Here is a 19,323-nt window from a genome sequence, read left to right as displayed (position 1 = left end):
AAGCCAGTACCATCTCAAAATGTAATTTTAAACATTGCATGAACATTATAACTTAAAGGATGCTAGATAGGTAGGAAATAATAAAATAAGATTCTGCCAGCAAAAATATAAGATAATCTGTTCAGGGAAAACAGTTGGTAACACAGAGATTTAGTGGGAAGGAAGATGTGTGAAAAGCAATAATGCTGAAAGAAAGCTAGGGGTGATATTGGAAAGAAAGTAGATATGCAGCATGATATGGCTGCAAAACTAAAGCCGGTGTGTGTTTGATCTGCATACACAGAAGCATCTCATAATTCAGAAGGAAGGTGGCCAAGACAAGCTACTACAGAACATGCAGAAGGGATCAATCCTGAAAGGGACTAGACTAGATGACCTAATATATATAATAAATCCATTATTTTTCCCCAAGTTAAATTTTAGCCTTCATGGCCATGTTTTGTGTGTTATCAGTACAGAAAATAATGACTGATTACAGTTTTATCAGTTTTGTAGGGATGTTTCTGAGGTAATGCCTTATAAAGCAAATTTAGTTAAGGGATGTGAAAGAAACCAGGGATTACAGTAGTAAAGAAAAAGTAGATAGTTCAGAGCTGTAAGATCCTGGCTTATTAACTAGTGGGGCAATGGGTGGGGCCATGACTTCTTTGTCCTGTAAACAGTTTCCTACCACAGTGACATTGGCTTTTGACCCAGGCATATGCCAGAAAAACAGAATATATCATAAAATCAATGTATAAAGTACAATTTTGATAGAGCACATGCTTAACTTTACATGCTGGTGGGGAGTCTCATTGAAGTCAATGGGAATACACAGTGTGTGAAGTTCAGCAGGTGTGTAAGTCTTTGAAGGATTTGAGCCTATATGGAGGAAATGGAGAGGAATGTGATGGAAAATATTAATAGGCATTAAGGGGACCAAATTAAATAAACCTTCTGCTGGAAACAAAGTAACTCTGCTTTCTACAAGTGGTAACTCCAGCTTCATTAAGCTCCTGATCCAAAATTAATAAATGTATATCATGAGTATGACGGCGTGGATTAGGCCTGGAGGCCTCCTACTGGAGGCTTCAGGGTCCTGACATGTCCATCCCAGGGATGGAGCAGTGGAGCTAAGTCCTCCGAGTGGCCTAGAGAGACTGCAAAGGGCAAGCCAATCAGAGAGGCTGCAGGGAGCAGCCAGTTAGTTACTTCCTGGAGCCAGAGGAGTGCAGATGATTACTCTTGGGGGAATTCTGTGCCACTGCTTGTGTGCAGAATTTATGTCTCCCACAGATTTCTTTGCTTCCCCACAGAAAAGTGACCTTCTGATGGGGAAGCAAAGGGAAGCCCCAACAGCGGTCATAAGACCTCCCTAGAAGTATGTTTTGGCTGCCCAGGGCAGCTGGCAGAGAGGTAAATCACTGTGGGGCACGGGGTGCGACTGGGGAGGACCTGGCTGGTGGCTCCTACCCTCCGCCGAACTCAGCTGCTAGTCCTGGCTGGGCTGGAGAAGACCGGACTTCCTCTTCCCCTACGTGGCATCTGGGGTTGTCCAACCCACCCCCAGATTTCTTCCCCAGCTGTAGGGAGCTCTGCAAACTGCACTCTCCCTGTGCTTCCTGCACCCATCACTCCTCAGCTTCAGGGGGAGGGATCACTGTATAGGGCGCTGCTCCCCCGTCCACCGAACCCCCGTGCATCCAGACCCCCTCATACCCAGACCTTCCCGACGAGCCTCACACCACCCCCACACCCAGAACGCCTACTCCCAATGAGCCCCACTCCCTCTGCAGCTGGATTATCATGATGAGCCACCCGGCCCCAGATCCCCTTCCTATTGAGCCCCAACCAGCTGCACCCCAGCATTTGAACCTCTCCGACTGAGCTCCCCACTCTGACCCCCCTGTTGAGCTCTATCCCCACAACACTCAGACCCTCCTGCCGAGCTGCAGCCACCTTTCACCTATTACAGAGTCCTATTACAGTGCACCCAGAACCCCCCAACAATCCCTTGTGCATTCAGATCCCCCTGCACCCAGATCTCCCACTGAGCCACCTGCACCCAGATTGCCCCACACAGAACCCTCTCAGCCCACACCTGAGTCCCCCCACACTAAGCCCCTCCACGCTTGGATCCTGCCATGATGTGCCTGCTGCCCACACCTGGCATGGCGGGGCAGGGCCCTGGGATGTTTCTGGGGCAGGTCCAGTCCTTGCGCTGTGTCAGGGTTTGGTGCAGCCTCGCCGCTGAGTCCGTGTCCCGGGTGGGGAGCTGCACAGTGATCTCCCACCTCTGTGCAGCCCCTGGCCTGTGCTCCCCACTGCCACGCTGAAGCCTCCATATTTGACAAATAAAATTTGCAGAATTTTAAAAAACTGTGCACAGAATTTTAATTTTTTTTGGCGCAGAGTGCCGTCAAGAGTAGATGATGATCCTGGCTGGCTAAAGGGAACTGCAGCACCATGGACAGCTCAAAGCTGGTAGACAGGGGTGGGAAAGAGTCCTGGCTGGCTACTGGGCCTGAACACTGGAAGGCTGTGAGCTAAGGGTAAAGCACTGGTGAAGGCTGGGACTGCGGGGAAGTGGCTGAGAGAACTGAAAGTAGTTTTTGTTAAAGGGACAAGGTGGTGTCCTATTCTTGAGGTCCCTGACTGGGACCTGGAGTAGTGAGTGGGCCCGGTCTCCCCTGTCCCCATAGGCCACTGCGGAAATGGCCTACAGACAGCGGTAAACCCCCCAGAAGTGGATCTAAACTACTTAGTGGCCCAGCTGGGGCCAGAAATGACACAACCATTGTCTCCAGGGAGCAAGGCCTGTGGGTACGGCCCCATACCAGGGCTGGGACTGTTTAAAGACCACAGACACATCTGACCAGAAGAGGCGCTCATGAGAAGTGGGTGTCATGTCATTACAGTGAGTCTCTAACTTTTCCAAAGTACACAACAAATACTATGTAAGTGTTTTCTCAGCTTGGCAGATTTCAAAACAGGTTTGATTTTAAATTGAGCTATGTCTAATCTATGTGCAACCAAATATTAGGCTGATTATCTTAGGGAAGATATAGGAGCTCTTTTCAACACAAAAATCGTCTTTCCAAATTAATAAATTCAGATTGACAGGGACTTTTTTTTTTTTTTGGAGACATTAGGGCAGCCGTGGACAAACTTTTTGGCCCAAGGGCCACATCGAGGTTCCAAAACTGTATGAAGGGCCAGGTAGGGAAGGCTGTGCCCCCTATCCGACCCCCACCCACTTCCTGCCCCCACGACTGCCCCCCTCAGAATCCCCGACCCATCTTGCTCCTTGTCCCCTGACCGCCCCCCAAGACCCCTCACAACCACCACCCTGGGACCCCACCCCCCACCAACCCCCCCTGCTCCCTGTCCCCTGACTGCCCCGACCCCTATCCACCCCCGCACCTCCTGACAGACCCCCTGAACTCCCACGATCCAACCCCCTGTTCCCCATCCCCTGACCGCCCCCCCCCCGAACCTATGTCCCATCTAACTGCCCCCGCTCCCTGTCCCCTGACTGTCCCCGGGACTTCCTGCCTCTAATCCAAAGCCCCTGGTCCCAGGCCCCTCACCATGCCGCTTATTCCCGCCTCCCCCCTCTCCCGGAGACGCAGCGCACCGCGCTCAGGAGCAGCCCAAGCCACGCCACTGCAGCGCTGTCCAGGGCTGCTCCTGGATGTGGCGTGCTGAGGCGCCGGGGAATGGGGGAAGGCAGGGGTCGGGCCAGGGAGAGCCCTGGCCGGGAGCTCAGGCGGGCCGGGCACGATGAGCTTGCCCACTCCTGCATAAGGGTGTGCCTGGGCACACCCAGCACACCCCGTACGCACCCTATGGTTACAATCCAGGTCCAAGTCTTCACTAGCAAGGCTACTTGGATTGTAGTGTCTTCCCTTGGATACCTGTGCGCAGCACTGTCACTGTGCCTCAGTGGGTCGCAGCTGAGAATACCAGATTCAGGACAAGCTGCTGATAAATAGGGCAGACTCACCCAAAACTGGCGGTCATTCTTCCATTTGAAATAGTAAGCCAGTAACAAAAGTAAACTTCTGTCTCACCACACTGGTTAGCAAGAAGTCAGAAATGCAGTCTCCTTAGGCATTCCAGCTCTTGTCTCACTACCCAGACACTGAACTCTGTGATGAGTTGTTACTGAAAACCATCACCTATAGGGCCCTCTAATCCCAAGAGATCAACCACATAGCCAGGTCAGTATAGAGCTCAGATCTTACCCAATAATCACACTGTTGCCAATCCTTTAGTATATAAATAAACCTTTAAATATTAGAAGAGAAAAAAAGGAGAGAGTTAAAAAGGTTAGGAAGTTATATACATACAATCATTGCAAAGTTCTTGGATCAGGTTTATAGCAGTGATATTACAGACTGCTGGCTTGTAAAGACTCTGGTAACTTCCAAAAAAATTGGAAGGTCCTCAGTCAATATGCTCCTTTTAGTGTAAGAGATTAGAGCAGGAAAGACGCAAAATGGAGATACTTCTGTGGTCCTTTAATATACCTTTTCCCATGTGGAGGGAATGTTCTCAGTCTTAGTTTGTGGAAAATTACAGGCACAAGATGGAGTCTAGGGTCACATGAGCGAGTCACATGCCTTGCATGTTTTGATGACTCATAGGAGTAGCCATTACCCATATTCTGGCTAAAGGTCTACAGGAAGGCTCCCTATGCTGGATGAATTTCTTCTATGGCCCATTGTGAGAGTTGTTTAATGAGCTATCAGCTTGAATGGTCCATTCACATTGTGCTGGCTATAGTGGATGTAAACTATCTTATGGGTGTTACCCCAGGAGCAAACACATTTTAAATACTGGTACATAGTCAGTATTCATAACTTTAGATACAAAGATCATACATGCATAGAAAAGGATAATCGTACTCAGCAAATCATAGCTTTCCCACTAACATCTTACATGATACACTTTGTACAAGATTTGTTGCAGTTGTCCAATAGTGGCAATATTAATGATATAAATGGTCCTGTTCCAATCGTACAGCACCCATGGCTTTGGTCATGGAATTTGGCCCATAACATTGACTAGTCTTTGAACTATCTGTAGAAGATACTGAATGTTTTCAGGGGATTTGTTCTGCCCACCCCCCTTCCTGATGTCCTTTCCTTCATCTTGGTTTTGTAGCTTCTTTTGCAGAGTCTCTCTGGATGTTTTTTTATTATGTGAAGTCAAAAGGAAAAAAAGTCACAACTGCTTCCCATAATTTATGATTAATCTAAATGACAAATCTCTTTAAGAGTCACAAGTTAGTAACAATTTTTAAAGCTGTCATCAATATAGTTCCACAACAAAGCAGGCTAGAGAGAGTAAGTAAAATGAAAGGTCATCTTTTGTGCAAAAAGTGCCTTTCAGTGTTAGATGGTGGACCTTAGTTCATAATATAAAGGGGATCTTATATCCTGCTTGGCATTTGCAATTCCTGGAAGCACAAGGGTCACAAATTGTAAGTTGCCAACAAGAATCAAAGATACCACAGGGAGGCACTGTGGCTTAGTGGATAGGGCCCTGGACTGGGAATTAAAAGACCTGAGTTTTAATTCTGGTTCTGTCACTAGTTTGCTGGGTAACCTTGGGCAAGTCACTTGCTCTCCCCATCTGCAACGTGGCAGTAATAATACTGACCTTTTCAAGAACTTTGAGAGCTACTAATGAAAATGCTATATAAGAGCTAGGTACCAATAATAATTTTTTTACCTTGTAATAATAATAAGGGGGAGGGAAATCTCCTTCTCTCAGTTAACTCATGGCTTGTTCATCTTGTTTCATGTTGCTATAATGAGGCCATCTGTGAGCTCTGTGGCTGATGTAAATTGTAAGATTCAGTATGGCGTCCATGGGCCTTTATTAGGGATAAAAGGTTTAGATGATGGTTCGGAGTCATTTGCCTGGAGAAGAAGACGTCATCAGATAGGTTGTGTTCTCAATCCTTACCCTTCCATTAGACTCCAGCAGCAACCCACTGTATGACATTCTTTCTGGCTCTCTCCATTTGGATGAATGAAATGGTAATCGTGATGATTAAATCAATGGGAACATAGGTACATTTTTTCTTTTCCTTTTTTTCAGAACATCAGCTGGAATAAGGTGCTCTCTCCAGTTTAAGGTTTTTCTGGTTAAAGAAAGAGTAAAATGGCCTTGATGTTGCTCAGTCGACAGCTGACTTGTTCTCTGCAACAGAACTCCAGGCTATTTGCATGTGGTAAGTATTCCCTTCATGCTTATGTAAAATATTATCAGTGTAATTTACTATTGCCAGGTTTTGTCTAATAGTCTTTGATCCTCCAGATTTTGAAGAATTACCACTGCATTCAGCAGCTTTAGCTAATGCTGCAGTCATAGCCCAGAAATGTCAGAAACAGTTGTTCTTAAAGACTGCAAGCGGTAGAAGAAATACTCAACTAGGAGCTGTTTTGTGCTACAATAGAATTTTCACTAACTGAAACAAATCTTTCTTTTTCAAATGCGGAATTCTGCTTTTATGGGACATCTTTGTGACATTGCACAGTGTGGAAATGAGAAATCAACCATCAAAAGTGGCCTTTATTATTTCTTTTTCTTTATGCACTTTAGATATGATCCTGCATTCCCTACTTCAGTGAAATCAGTGGGAGTTTTGCATTAGTAAGAGCTCCCTTATTGAGAGCACATTACTTTTCTGACAGTGCACCAGTTAGCTATGTGTTTCATGCAAGAGCTATATAAAGTGTCAAACTATTATCTGATCTTAGGTGTGTAATGAAAAAATTCTTGCTTGGATACTGTCCTGTATGTTAATATACTATATAGAAATATTAAGCTTACAATCTCTTCAAAGCAAATATTAAACTCCTTGGCCCTCATGATCTTTTCTAAAGGTATAGATTGAGCTGGCTTTTGTATGATAGGTAAAACAGTATAAAATTTAAGATCCAGCGTCTGTTTTATCCAGTTTTATATCAAATAGAATTTGGACTGAATGGCTTCTTCTTCTTTGCGAATAAATCCCAGACAAACACAGAAGCCTCACCTCCACTCAAAAACAAAACTTCATGCTGAAGGAATTGACTTCCTTTCTAATGTTGTGCTTCAGAGAGCAGCTGACCTCTGCTTGACATAGTCAGTCAGTCTATTCTTGTAACCATGTGAATGCATCAGTTCAATGCTGCAGTTGGGAAAATACAGTTGTATTCATGCCTGTGACGCACTGATGGTCTGTGTTGTGTAAAGGCAGGGATCATCCAGTCAATAAGGTACAAAGGAAAGTGCTTGGAGCAACCAAGCCCTTATTGGCTATCAGTGCTTTGAGCTCATTTGTCTCTTGAAATTATGCTTCCCAAACCAGGACAATAATTATATTGCAGTGTGGGGAGGGGGAAGGGAGAGGTCTGAGGGGTCTGGAGTAGTAGGTCATCCACCTCCATGGCATTTTCCACCCATCAATGGGCCTGGGGATCCACTTTGGTGAGTGTGTGATGTGGGATGGGGTGTATGAGCACTGGCCTGTCTTCCTTGCCAATCCACCACAAATGGCAGTAAATCTGCAGGAATGGCTCCACCAACTTCTCAGAAGAGTTCCCTCTACATTGGGGAAATTCCTTGAGTATGGAGAAGCCCCACCAGGGAGTTAGAGAGAAGAGCAGATGGTCCTGGAATCGGGTATGGTTTCAGGGCTACCACATGTATAGTTCTGTGTTGTGAAAGTATCCACCGAGATTGAAGAGTATGGTAGGATTGGGGTCAAGCATCTGTAATCCCACCCACTCTTTGTGGTTCTCTGTACCCTTCTAGTGGTGACTGGGCCACATAGAGATTGATGAGCCTACTACATCCTTGTCTAACAGAGTGGTGTCTTTTAGCTCAGGCTGTAGAGGCAGGCTCATGTTCTCAGAGTCAGAGATCCTAGGTTTAATCCCTGATGTTTACAAGACACCCAGGAGCGTGATGTTACACCCATCCTCTCTGGAGAACAATATGTGGAAACCTTCTTGAGTATGCTACCACTAAAACCCTCTCCCATAGATTTTCCATTATTATTATGCACTCAGAGTACGTAGTGCTGTATAGAACAGAGAAAGACCTGCCCCAGGGAGCTTTATTGATAATTGGACCACAAATTTATTCCAGTTGTGAGCTTAACTGGGGGGACAGTAAATAAAAGTTCATAAAATGTCAGAATAACTTGTCAGAATAAATGTTGATGGGAAAAGTTGCAAAAGGGGAACAGATTAATTAGTCTAAACAAAAAGACTTACTGATATAACTCAAGGACTATGTTAAAATCATGTCTGGTAAACAAGAGACTAGAAATTAATGGACCAAAATTGGTGTGTTGGAAATTAGGTCTAATTGGTGAACAAAATAATGAGGGGCTATGCTATTCCACCCATCACTCCCTTTTGGGGTCCTTTTGAAAAAAAAAAGAGAGAGAGAGAGAGACTTTGGAAGGAAAATTGGTGAACGTGGGCACTGGCTTACTGAAAGAGAGGAGAACAGAAAGGAGTGAGCTTCACCATCATGTCTGTCACCTCCACCGTCTCTCAGGAGCCACCATTGGGCCTTCCTGTCATAATCCAGAGTGTTGTCCTGACCAGAAAGAGGGACCCAAATGACATTGGTGTGTGTGCTCACTATCATGTGCTCTCTCTCTCTTCCCCCCGCTCCCCAAATTGTGTGTCTTTTTCTTTCCCCACCTCATTTCTTCTCTTTCCTTTCCCTCTTATTTTGCCTTCTGTTTAATAAGAATTGGCTTAACCGGCTAAGACTGCATATTTTTCAACACTGCTGTGAGTCTTAGACCAGAAAGGCAGCTAACAGCAATGCCTTAAACAGCCCAATGCTGGTACAAGTTTGCCAAATCTTGGAGTGGCTGCTAAGACTGTGTGCTGTGCCTGTGTTTCTCCAGCAGCGAGGCTGCAAGTGAGAACTAACACCAGGCGTAGAAGCTGCCTATTTCTAGAAGTTTTCTATTTTTGCTGTTCTTTTCTCTTCAGTTTTGTGTGTCTTGTCTTTTCTTTTAGGAAAAGGGACCAGATTTTAACAGCTCCAGGCCATCTCAACTAACTTCTCTTTTCGTCAAAAAGGACAGTTATTGCCATCTTTACTACCATCTAAAAGTCTGTCAAACAGGGCAGTTTTCATTCTAAAAATTATCTTCAGCCAAAGGAAAAATGAATAAGGGATGTTGTTAAAAAGAAAGCTTTACTGAATAGTTTATATTTCAGATGCTTTAACTCTTTTTCCTTTTTTTCTTTATCTTTAACAAAAGGTTAAAAGGATTTTTAATGGTGTATTTGCCATGGTACCAAACCTCGAACCTTGTTCAAAACTGTTTAATGTGGAACGGTGACAGGGTCATATTAACCCCTTTGACTCTTTGGGCCCATTTATTCCATCAAAATTAATATAACAGATTGCATTGGTTTTCAATTGCAGCAGAACCTAAAGCTCTCAGGTGGGTATCAAAGCCATTACAACGATATCCAGTAAGTTGGATGTTTGTATATTGCAATATTTAAATGACAAAATTAAAGTGGGGTGGGAGGAGAAAGTGACTGTTCCCTGGTAGAAATCTGTGTGGCTGTGCACTGTCATGCTTCAGCTATGAGCACATATTGAGCAGAATAATTATGTACAGGTTGCCTCTACAACAAATGTATTCTCAATAAAAGGATCACTATGCTTGATTATTCTTGACTTCAAAAGCACAAGTTATGGGAGTCTCATCAGAATGTTGCTCATCAGAATGAAATAAACCAGTCATCTGACAAAGGAGCAGGTGTGAAGAAATGGGGAAATTGATTAGCTGAAATTCAGTGCAGCAGGCAAATGTAAAAAGATGAATAACCCCAAAATTAAGTGTTGAAGAGTGTGTGGGAGAAAAGTTTCTCTGGAACATAATATTAATAAAAAAAATTTCATGAAACTTTTGTCAGTGGAAAAAGAAATGGTTGCATTTAAACTAAGATAGATCTTAACTCCCCAAAAGCTTTAGGGAGAGGGTGGAGATCTGACTTTGGGGTGGGAGCTCATTTCTAATGTAAATGTTCCCTGCAGTGTTTTCAAAGCATTGGCTATGCAGGACTGTGCTAGTCCATGAGAAGAGAACCAGAAAGGGAACTGACTAGTGTGTTCACAGTCCAAGCTGATTTGATGCTGGTAGCTTTTTTTATTTATTTATTTGTTTGTTTGTTTGCATTTTAACTTGAAAAGCAAGCTGAACTTTTAAGATTCTGTTTTGGTTTCTAAAGTATTTATTTAAAAACACCCATTAAAATATTGGTTATTTTAAAAAGGACTTTTAACCAGTCTCCCCTTATGTTTCTTCACTACTTGATCTCAAGATGGCTGTCCCTAAAAGTAGTTTCTATCCCTGAAATGAAAAGATGGCAGATTTAACAACTTAAACAAAATAGATTGAGCACACAGGATGTGTGGATTTATATGAAATATATGTAATCCTGTCTTAATGTCAGTAGAATAACTTGCAGGAGAATCTGTGTATGAGTGCTTTTATGTTATGGAAACAATAGTGGCTCTAGGTGGTTTCTCCTCTCTGGATTGCATGTGATTTAGATTCTTAATAAAATAAAATTCTGTTTTGGTCACCAGTTCAACACACTGCAAATTGATCGGAATTGGTAACTTCAGTCTAAATATTTGTTCCACTTCACACTAGCACTGGCAGAGTTTTTGCTGTGCTCTGAGATGCACACACTCACTGAGGTATGAGCACTGTCTTCTGCCATATATACACACACACATACACACACACTTTCTTTTACTGAAAAAGCAGTTGTAGAGAGGCAGGATGATCCAGTGGTAGGGCACTAACCTAGGACTTGAGAGACCTGGGTTTATTTCGCTGCTCAGCCACAGTCTGACTGCGTGACCTTGGGCAAGTCACTTTCCTTTTGCCTCCATTCCCCCGTCAGTAAAATGGGGATAATGGCACTTCTGTGCTTCACAGGAATGTTGTGAGGATAAACATGTGAAAGATTGTGGGGCTTTCAGATACTATTGATCTTTGATTGATTGCTTGTAAAATGAGAAGCCCTGAAGATTCCTCACTGTCAGTCCTACTCCTTTGTCTATATTAATATTTGCCCCCTTCCTCCTCCCCTGCCCTGCACTTTTAAAGTTTGCTCTTTGTTTTTTATAGATGTACGGGAGGTGCCTAAAGTGAAATGCTGAACAAATTAGGGGCTGGGACAGAGTGATCTGTACTCTCACTAACATGTTTCAGGCTTGATTCTCCTCCCACTTATGCTGGTGTCACTCCACTGTTTTCAGTGAAGTAACTCCGGGTATACATTAATGTGAGAGGAGAATTGGTCCTAGTGTCTGTTATAACTACAGGGTTTCTAAGTGCTCTACTTTTGTGCTGCCAGGGGGTGGGGTGGGGTGGGGTCAGTGGGTCTGGGATCCCTGGGTATATACAGGCTCGCTGACTTTTCCAGTCTAGGGGTTTTGTCCCTTTTACCTTCTAGGGGACAGTTTACATTGTGCACCCTGTTTCTCTCCTATCTTGAGACAGATTCCAGTAGTTCATTCATCTCAGGGAGTGGGGGAGGTAATTTTGGTTAGAGCAGTTCTAATATAGAGCTGCTGTTCCGTTTTGTGTCCAGTTCAGTGTGTGAAAGGACATAGCCATGACTGTGGTTCCCATTGCTCTCCAGGGTGTTTGGATCATTGTAGTCCTCACTGATACTACATACTTTTCATGAGCAGCTGTCTACTCATCTTGGCCCTCTCTTTCTCAGGTTTGTCATGGCCTGGCACCTGCTGTTGCCTTGCTCTTTGAGGTGAGCATTTCCACTGTACAGCCTGTTTGTATCAGGTCTCTGTGTTTCTCTGTGGTGGGGAATTCTTTCCCTACTCCCAGCTAGCCCTGAGTGAGGGAGGGGGTACCAAAGCACAAGCCACCTCATATGGAATTGTTGCACTTACTGGCTTCTAATGTTACGCTGTAAGCATTCTGTACAAACAGGCTCAGTTTGCAGAGTGTGATGCAATAGCAGTGTTCATTCTCCAAGCAGCTCATGATAGCCTGGCCTATTGCATCTCCCTGTCAAGATCCTTTAGTAATGGATTCTGCTTCCAGTGGCTGAAAGAGAGAGATTGGTAAATCAAAATCATTCTTGTATTAGCTTGCAGCCTTCCAGCTCCTAACTATTTTTTTTTTTATCAAACACAATGAAGTAAGACAGTGAATATTGCAGTAATAGATCTGCATGCGTTGTTATGATATGCAATATTACTGCTATCATGTGGCAATGCAGAAAGACAGTCTGCCTTCTTTGGGGAAAAGGAGCTCTCACTACACATGCTCTTGTGGAGGGAAGGATGAGGATTCCTAAAAATAAGTTTTTATTCCTACACCCAGTTTTCTCTCTTCCTTCCTTGAATTGGGTTTTCCTCTTGATTACACTGGTTTAACTACACTGCCTTCAGTGAAGTTACTGCTGATTTACATCAGTGTTCTGTGAAGACCAGAATTGAACCGTGGGTGTTTACACCCATCTTCCTCTTGGCTTTTCAAGGGTAAGCACTTCCTCTGCAGGCCTATACTAAACACAGCTCCCTCCATCACTGCTGCCCTTTCACCAGAACCACAGGGTTGGAGTTGCACTGCTGATGACACTGAAAGGCTATTAAAAGGATGCACCTGTTAATTAATGTCTGAGATCTTTGGCTGGAAGTTTCTATAGTAATGTGAAGTATTGTTACACTTGTTAGAACTTGACTTTCATTTTGTTACTTTTGATGGAAAATATCAGTTTATTAAGCAATTTTTATCTATTTAAATTTTCACAGTCGTGGGAAATGGGGGGGGAGGGGAATGGTATTTATTTAATGACAGTAGATGTTGAGAATAAAAAGTTCAAGCTTTAACCATTATAACACAAATTGTCCACATCATGTGTCCAAATATACAAAGTACACAGCCTTAAATCAAACTCTAATAAGTTTTCAAGCAGCCCTTTTCTTACTTTGCTTATCTGTAAATTTTGATTATTTGATTACTGATGGAAATAATCTTTCGTCGGTTTATGTGTATACAGTGAAATTGATGTTTATCAACATTTACTGATAAAAGTCTAATCCTTCCAAGCCTAAGTATGATTATTAGAAATGCTGAGAGAGAAGGCTGGTGAATGATGGTGGTAAATAAAAAAAGAGAGCAGAAAACAACTACCCTTTTCTCTCCTGAAGCAAATGATGCCATCCCTGTTACATTAAATGTTACACCATGCTTATTTGTTAATGTTGCTGACATATTTAACAGCAAAATAAATGGGCTCTGTAGAAGTTTGAAAAGCCAGCAGTAAGAAGGGTGGAATTTAACTTAATATACTGACAGTCTTTAAACTGCAGATTGTTTTGCTGCTAGAAAATTCTCTACAAATTATACAGTATATTAGTACTAATACTTATATTTACATAGCACCTTTTATCTGAGGATCTCCAAGGCCCTGTCTGACAGGCAAAAAGTGTGCTGTCATATTATGTTAGCCAAACATGATTGAAAAGCTCTCTTAATGCTTGTTCACAGGCTAACACTTCAGGCTAAATATCTACAGCTATAACAGGAGCAGCTAACAACTTCAGAGAAATAGCCTGCATCATAACAAGCGTACAGAAGGCTTTACAATCGTGATAAGCTAACACAGTGTAAGAAAGTACCTCTTTTTGCCCATCAAGACATTTCCTAAGCATTTTACAAAAGTCAGTGGATGAATTTGGCCCACTGGATGAAATTTACAAACCCAGCTACAGGTAGGCCTTTTTTACACAAGAAAGTTATACTGGTGTAAACTAAACTGTGAATTTAACTCATTAGTATACCAGTAGTATACCACTGCACAGCCATTCTTATTCTGGTCGAAGAGTGGTCTTTTTTTTTTTTTTTGTTCATCTTATGTCACCTTGGGAGAAGTTTAAACCAAAAAAGCCACTCTTATACCAGATATAAAGTGTCTACGCTGGCGGTTATACTGGTGTAACAACATGAGTATAAATGGTAAAACTACCAAGTTTTGTTGACAAAACTTATGTCGACATACAAAAGTTGACAAAACAAAAATCGCCAAAGTGTGTTCACACTTGCTCCCTCTGTCGACAGATCATGTCCACACTGGGGACACCATCATCAACAGTGTGAACAATGCACTGTGGGTATCTATCCAACAGTGCAGTGTTGTGGGAAGGAAGAGCTGATCTCTGCGTGAGTTCTACTACAGCCCCCTCAGCTGCCGAGAGCAGCATCATGAATAGCTCTGTGAGCTGTCTGTGCTGAAGAACAGCAAAGCAGCGCAGCAGTCTGTCCCCCTCCCCCTGCAGCAGCAGTCTGCCTGCTGCTGTGCTCCTAGTGCAGGGCAGAACAGGAGCTTTCCTATGATTTGCTCTTTGTTGTTTCCCACACAGAGCAGCACACAGATACTTCCTGGAGCTTTGAAAGGGGAGGGGCGCATGCCTGCAGGGCAGCAGAGATCAAAACACTGAGGAGAGCAATCGGGGCAGGCATTGTGGGATACTGGTGAAAGCCAGTTCTGTCGACAAAACAATCAGCAGTGTCTACACTGGCTCTTTGTCGACAATAAATGAAGGGGAGAAGACAAAAGTCTCTCATAAAGGTGGAAGTTTTCTGTCACCAAAACTGGGCATTTTTTGTGACAAAAGTCCCATTGTAGTGTGTACGCTCTTGCTGTTTTGTCGCCAAAGGGCAGTTTTTGGCAACAAAACTTGGTAGTGTAGACAAGGCCTTAGTCTGCTACTGGCAAATGATCAGCATAAGTATGCAAAGTACATGAGATTGTTGAGGGAGGTTTCAGACACGGATGCTTTCTAGTTCTGAGGAGTAAGGCTGTAACATAACCCCAATGACATTTCACGTTTGATCATCCTATAATAATAAAGACAGTATTAATAACCAATTGGGAGCCGGAAATACCTAAAACTGTTTTTTTGTTGTTTTTTTTTTCAATCATACAATTACAGCTACCTTTTAAGGACAGAAGCCACATTTTTCAAAACCTGGTGCCCAGAGATAGGTCACTTCCATTTTATGAAGTTCATTAAAAGTAACCATAACGTTAAACATAACAGGTAATGATCTGGTAGGTCCTTACTCACTTGGATATAAGACCAGTTACAGAGAGCAAAGACTTTTAGCTCAGTATGTTGGACAGGGTTCCAACAAGCCATAAAATTCCTAGAGTTTATCCTGTTTTTGCATAGCCTATTTGTTAATCTCCACATGCCTAAGTAGAAACAACAAGGAGATTTATTTGGGCATAAGCTTTCGTGGGTAAAAAACCCCACTTCTTCACTTGTATCTGAAGAAGTGGGTTTTTTTACCCACAAAAACTTATGTCCAAATAAATTTGTTAGTCTTTAAGGTGCCACTGGACTCCTCATTGTTTTTGTGGATACAGACTAACACAGCTCCCCTCTGATACTTGATGCCTAATAGGTATATTATTAAATTGAGATCTCCTTGCCCCAATAACAGCACATCCATTTGGGCCTGCCTGTAGTAGAAAACATGGGTTTATGTGGATCTTTTCATCCTGGAGGGGTCCCAACATTCTGTTACAATTTAGATAACAATAAAGCTGGGAACATGTGGGTCAATGTGTAAACCATTATGCGCTCAGGAATAACTGACACCTTTTTGGACATGAGTGGGAATGTTTGTTTGCACAGAAAATTTTTGTCTCTTACTCTCTTACAATGCGGCCTGGGCTCCTTAAATTTTGTCTGGACAGCGTCCTTCAGAAGGGACCTGGATTTAACACATCATCTGATGGTCATCACCTCTAACAGTGCAGCATCAGTATCTCTTCTTTCAGTACAAGAGTGCTGTGTCAGACAAGCTTGGCGGGAGATTCCTCAGTTGGTGTAAATTGTCACAGTTTCATTTACTTCAACGGAGTTTTGACCATTAACATGAGTTGAGCATCTGTCCACAGGTCTTGTTGTAGGAGCTGACCTGAGCCATATGCAAATGTGCTATTCTGAGCCATCTTGACAGTATTTTAATCTGTTTCCTAGCTGTTAAGATGAGAGCTCTTTTCTTATTTCCCTATGCAAATTTATTCTAGAACTTGACTGATACTCATTTGAGACACAAAAGATCAGCAAATCAACCTTTCAGAATTGCTATGAATGTATATTTGCACAGATTCCTGATTTACTTTAGTTAACATTTTTGTTTATTTCCCTTTTAAATAAAAATACATACCCTATGTAAGTGGGTAAATGGAATACTGCAAGGCTGAAAGAATATATCTATTGGCACTGCCAGAAAATGTGTGAGCTACTGTGCACCCATAATCTGCCCACCACTTTCTCAAAGTGGCGAGAGGTTAAAACAAATGTACGGTGTTGATAGTCAGAAAATATATCTGTCTGAAGCCAAACTGGGACTAATTCACCAAAGGCTTTGTTAGGATCCGCACTCCCCCCCGACCCCGGACATCTCTTCAGTTTTCAACCCAAGATGAGAAGGGAATTCTCTTCAGATTCTTTGATCTGGTGAAACATGCATCTATTGTTTTGCATATGGCAAAGCTTCTCAATTTCAAAGAGGTGTCGGGGGTGCGGATGGGGTGGAGGTGAAATGATAAGGAGACGGGGAGAGATTCCTTATGAAATAGTAGAGAGTAATAAATCAGATCTGCTATTACACAGGTTCTCATGAATTCAGGTGCTCTGTTAACTAGATATGTAGGCTTCTTCTTTAGAAAACAAGTAAAAAATGTGTTTGTATATTATATCTGTTAAACAGCCTAAAAGTTATTTATCTTTGGTGGAAAACGAAGTGTAATATATTGCAGATGACAGCAAACAAATGGGGAAAATTGATATTTGCGTTTCTCATTTTCAAATGGCTCAGGGTCACCAGCACTTACTGAAAATTAAGATAGTTTGGATAAACTGCTCCTGAAAAGGTTTTATTAAAAAAAAACAAAAACTGTTCCACAAATTGATCAACATTTCTAATTTGATGAAATCACCGTTAAGGCACGAAGACTATTATGTTAACTGGGGAGCAATAACATGTTTTCAGTTCAGTTGAATAATTCCTGCGCTGTGTGCCAGAGATTTAGTTTATTCATACAATAAGACACATGAGCTATGGCAACGTAAATTTATGCAGCACTGCACAGTACAGTTGTGCTTGTTTTTAAAGTACTATTACGTGCCTTTAGCAAATGTCTACTTCACAGGAACTTTTGCATAAATACCAACAACAAAAAGGGGTGGGAATGACCCTTGCTTAGTTCTTTGCTGCTCTGCTGAGTATTTTATTGTTTTTCTTTTCAGTATTCCTTAGAATGCTGTAATGTACGCTTTTTTTTTCCTACACTGATCCCTTCAAAGAGTGAGTGTGAGTGTGTGTGTGTGTGTGCACATATGCACAGTTACTTATGGATTATTGCTTTTGATGTGAGTGTTCTTGTAAGGTGTTCTTAATCTGCTCCCAGTCTGTTTTCTTCAGTATATGGCCTGATTTCTCAAAAGTGCTCAGAACCTCTGAAAATCAGTCTAGTGTAGATCAATTTTACTGTGCAATGAATCTAGCTGCTGAAAGAAATGAATCCTTAGTGACTTATGCTGTGAAAACCACTAGCCAGGGGAGCAGCAGAAACTACTCCAGATAGCTTCCCCACTGTGTAGCTCTTGTCCTGGCTGGTGGGATTTCTGTTGAGGAGGATGCACTGGGAAACACCTTCTGCTTCCTTTGCTGCACCATCCAGAGCAGAATTTGCCCATGGAGTTGATGATAGACTTTTTTTATTGAACAATTATAAATAAAAAAAAAAAATCCAAGGGATGGATAGAATACTTAGCTCTCAGTCTTTTCAGGGTGTTTTACAAATGTTCTTCCCCTCCCCCTCCATTTTGCAAGTGGGGAGTGCGTTATTGGGGTAACGGTAATGTATCTGTCATTAAGGAAGGATACTTTTTTTTTTCTGAGCATGATTTGATTTTTAAATTAGGTAGCAAACTTGAATGGCCTTCAGAACGAGTACATTTACTCGGAGAGTCTGGCTGAGATTAATAGGAAAATTTTTCAGATGAATATTATTATTATTAAGGGCAAGATTACAATACTTAACAGATTGGCTAGTGCCTCACTACACAAGTAGTCTCACTGAAGTCAGTAGGGCAACTCATGGCTCAAGATGCTTTTAATGTGGCAAAGGGTGTCATAGTCTGACTCTTCTGTAGTATCTCTAAACTTTAAAAACACTCCTAAAACTTTCCTTTCTTTTTCGAGTGCTTGCTTATGCCAATTCCATTCTAGGTGTGTGTGCGACCACATGCACAGTTGTCAGAGGTTTCTGCCTTAGCGATATCCACAGGGTTGACTGTGGGGCCCTCTGGAGTGCCATGCTCATGCGGTGGTATATCAGGTGCCGCCGGGCCTACGCCCTCTCAGTTGCGTCTTACCGCCCATGATGGTTGGTTGGAGCATCTGGTATTGCATGGCAAGAGCATTAGCGGTTCTTAATTGTTTAGATCGTTCTCCTTTGTTGTTTAGTTAAGTGATTAGTTAGTTGTTAAGTGTTTTAGTAAAAGTTAGAGTCCTGACTGAGACTTTGTCCCAGAGCGGGGCATGCCCCATTCCCCAGGCTTCAAGCCGTGTTCTGAGTGCAGCCGGCCAATGGCCATCAGTGACCCTCACAATAGCTGTTTAAAGTGTTTGGGGGAAACCCGTAGAAAAGACAAGGGCCAGATCTGCAAAAACTTTCATCCTTGGACTCAGAAAGAGCGGGACATTTGATTGAGGAATGATTGACATTCGCTCTGCACCCAAGATTGGAGCCCTCACATTCAGACTCCACGCCCGGTACTTTGGCTTCGGCACGCAGTGCACTGCCGGCACCAGAGTACGCCTGGAACCATTCCCCCTCACTGGTACTGAAGAAGCAGTCTAGGTCGACTGGTCCACTGGCACCGCACAAGAAGGGAACTTCGGGCAAAGGACCTGTGTTAGGCCTTGTGTCCGCTACGGAGGCTCTCGGGGGTACCACTGTGGTTGGACCATGTAGGCCATGGAGCGGTAGCGGACCATCTGCGCCTGAAGCAGGGCCGGTGGCCAAAGAACAGTTAGGCCGACCAGCACTGCAGACTGCTGGCCGCACAGCGGATCCTGCCAAGACACTGGTGCCAATGGTCAGGCCAGTTATGGGACCACCCCAAAAGGCAGTGGAGTGTCCCCGGACCACAGGCGTCATTCCCCTCTGCCATGGCCCAGGAACCTGGCACTGCAGCCTCGGTCTCCAGCCAGGAGTCTCACATCTCTGATTC

At 43.2% G+C, this 19,323-nt stretch overlaps 1 protein-coding gene across 2 annotated transcripts in view; it reads left to right on the top strand.

The window, feature by feature from the left end:
* ABAT (4-aminobutyrate aminotransferase) overlaps positions 1-19,323 on the top strand; it is a 133,041-nt gene that overhangs the window by 47,880 nt on the left and 65,838 nt on the right. For both annotated transcript variants that reach the window (XM_073362483.1, XM_073362484.1), the window contains exon 2: positions 6,091-6,223. In XM_073362483.1, the coding sequence (XP_073218584.1) occupies positions 6,154-6,223 (70 nt within the window). In that variant the 5' untranslated portion in view covers positions 6,091-6,153. The remainder of the gene's footprint in view (positions 1-6,090; positions 6,224-19,323) is intronic.

This window comes from Lepidochelys kempii, chromosome 10, assembly GCF_965140265.1.
Source record: "Lepidochelys kempii isolate rLepKem1 chromosome 10, rLepKem1.hap2, whole genome shotgun sequence".
Taxonomy (NCBI): Eukaryota; Metazoa; Chordata; order Testudines; family Cheloniidae; genus Lepidochelys; species Lepidochelys kempii.
This window is presented reverse-complemented; position numbering and strand designations above follow the sequence as displayed.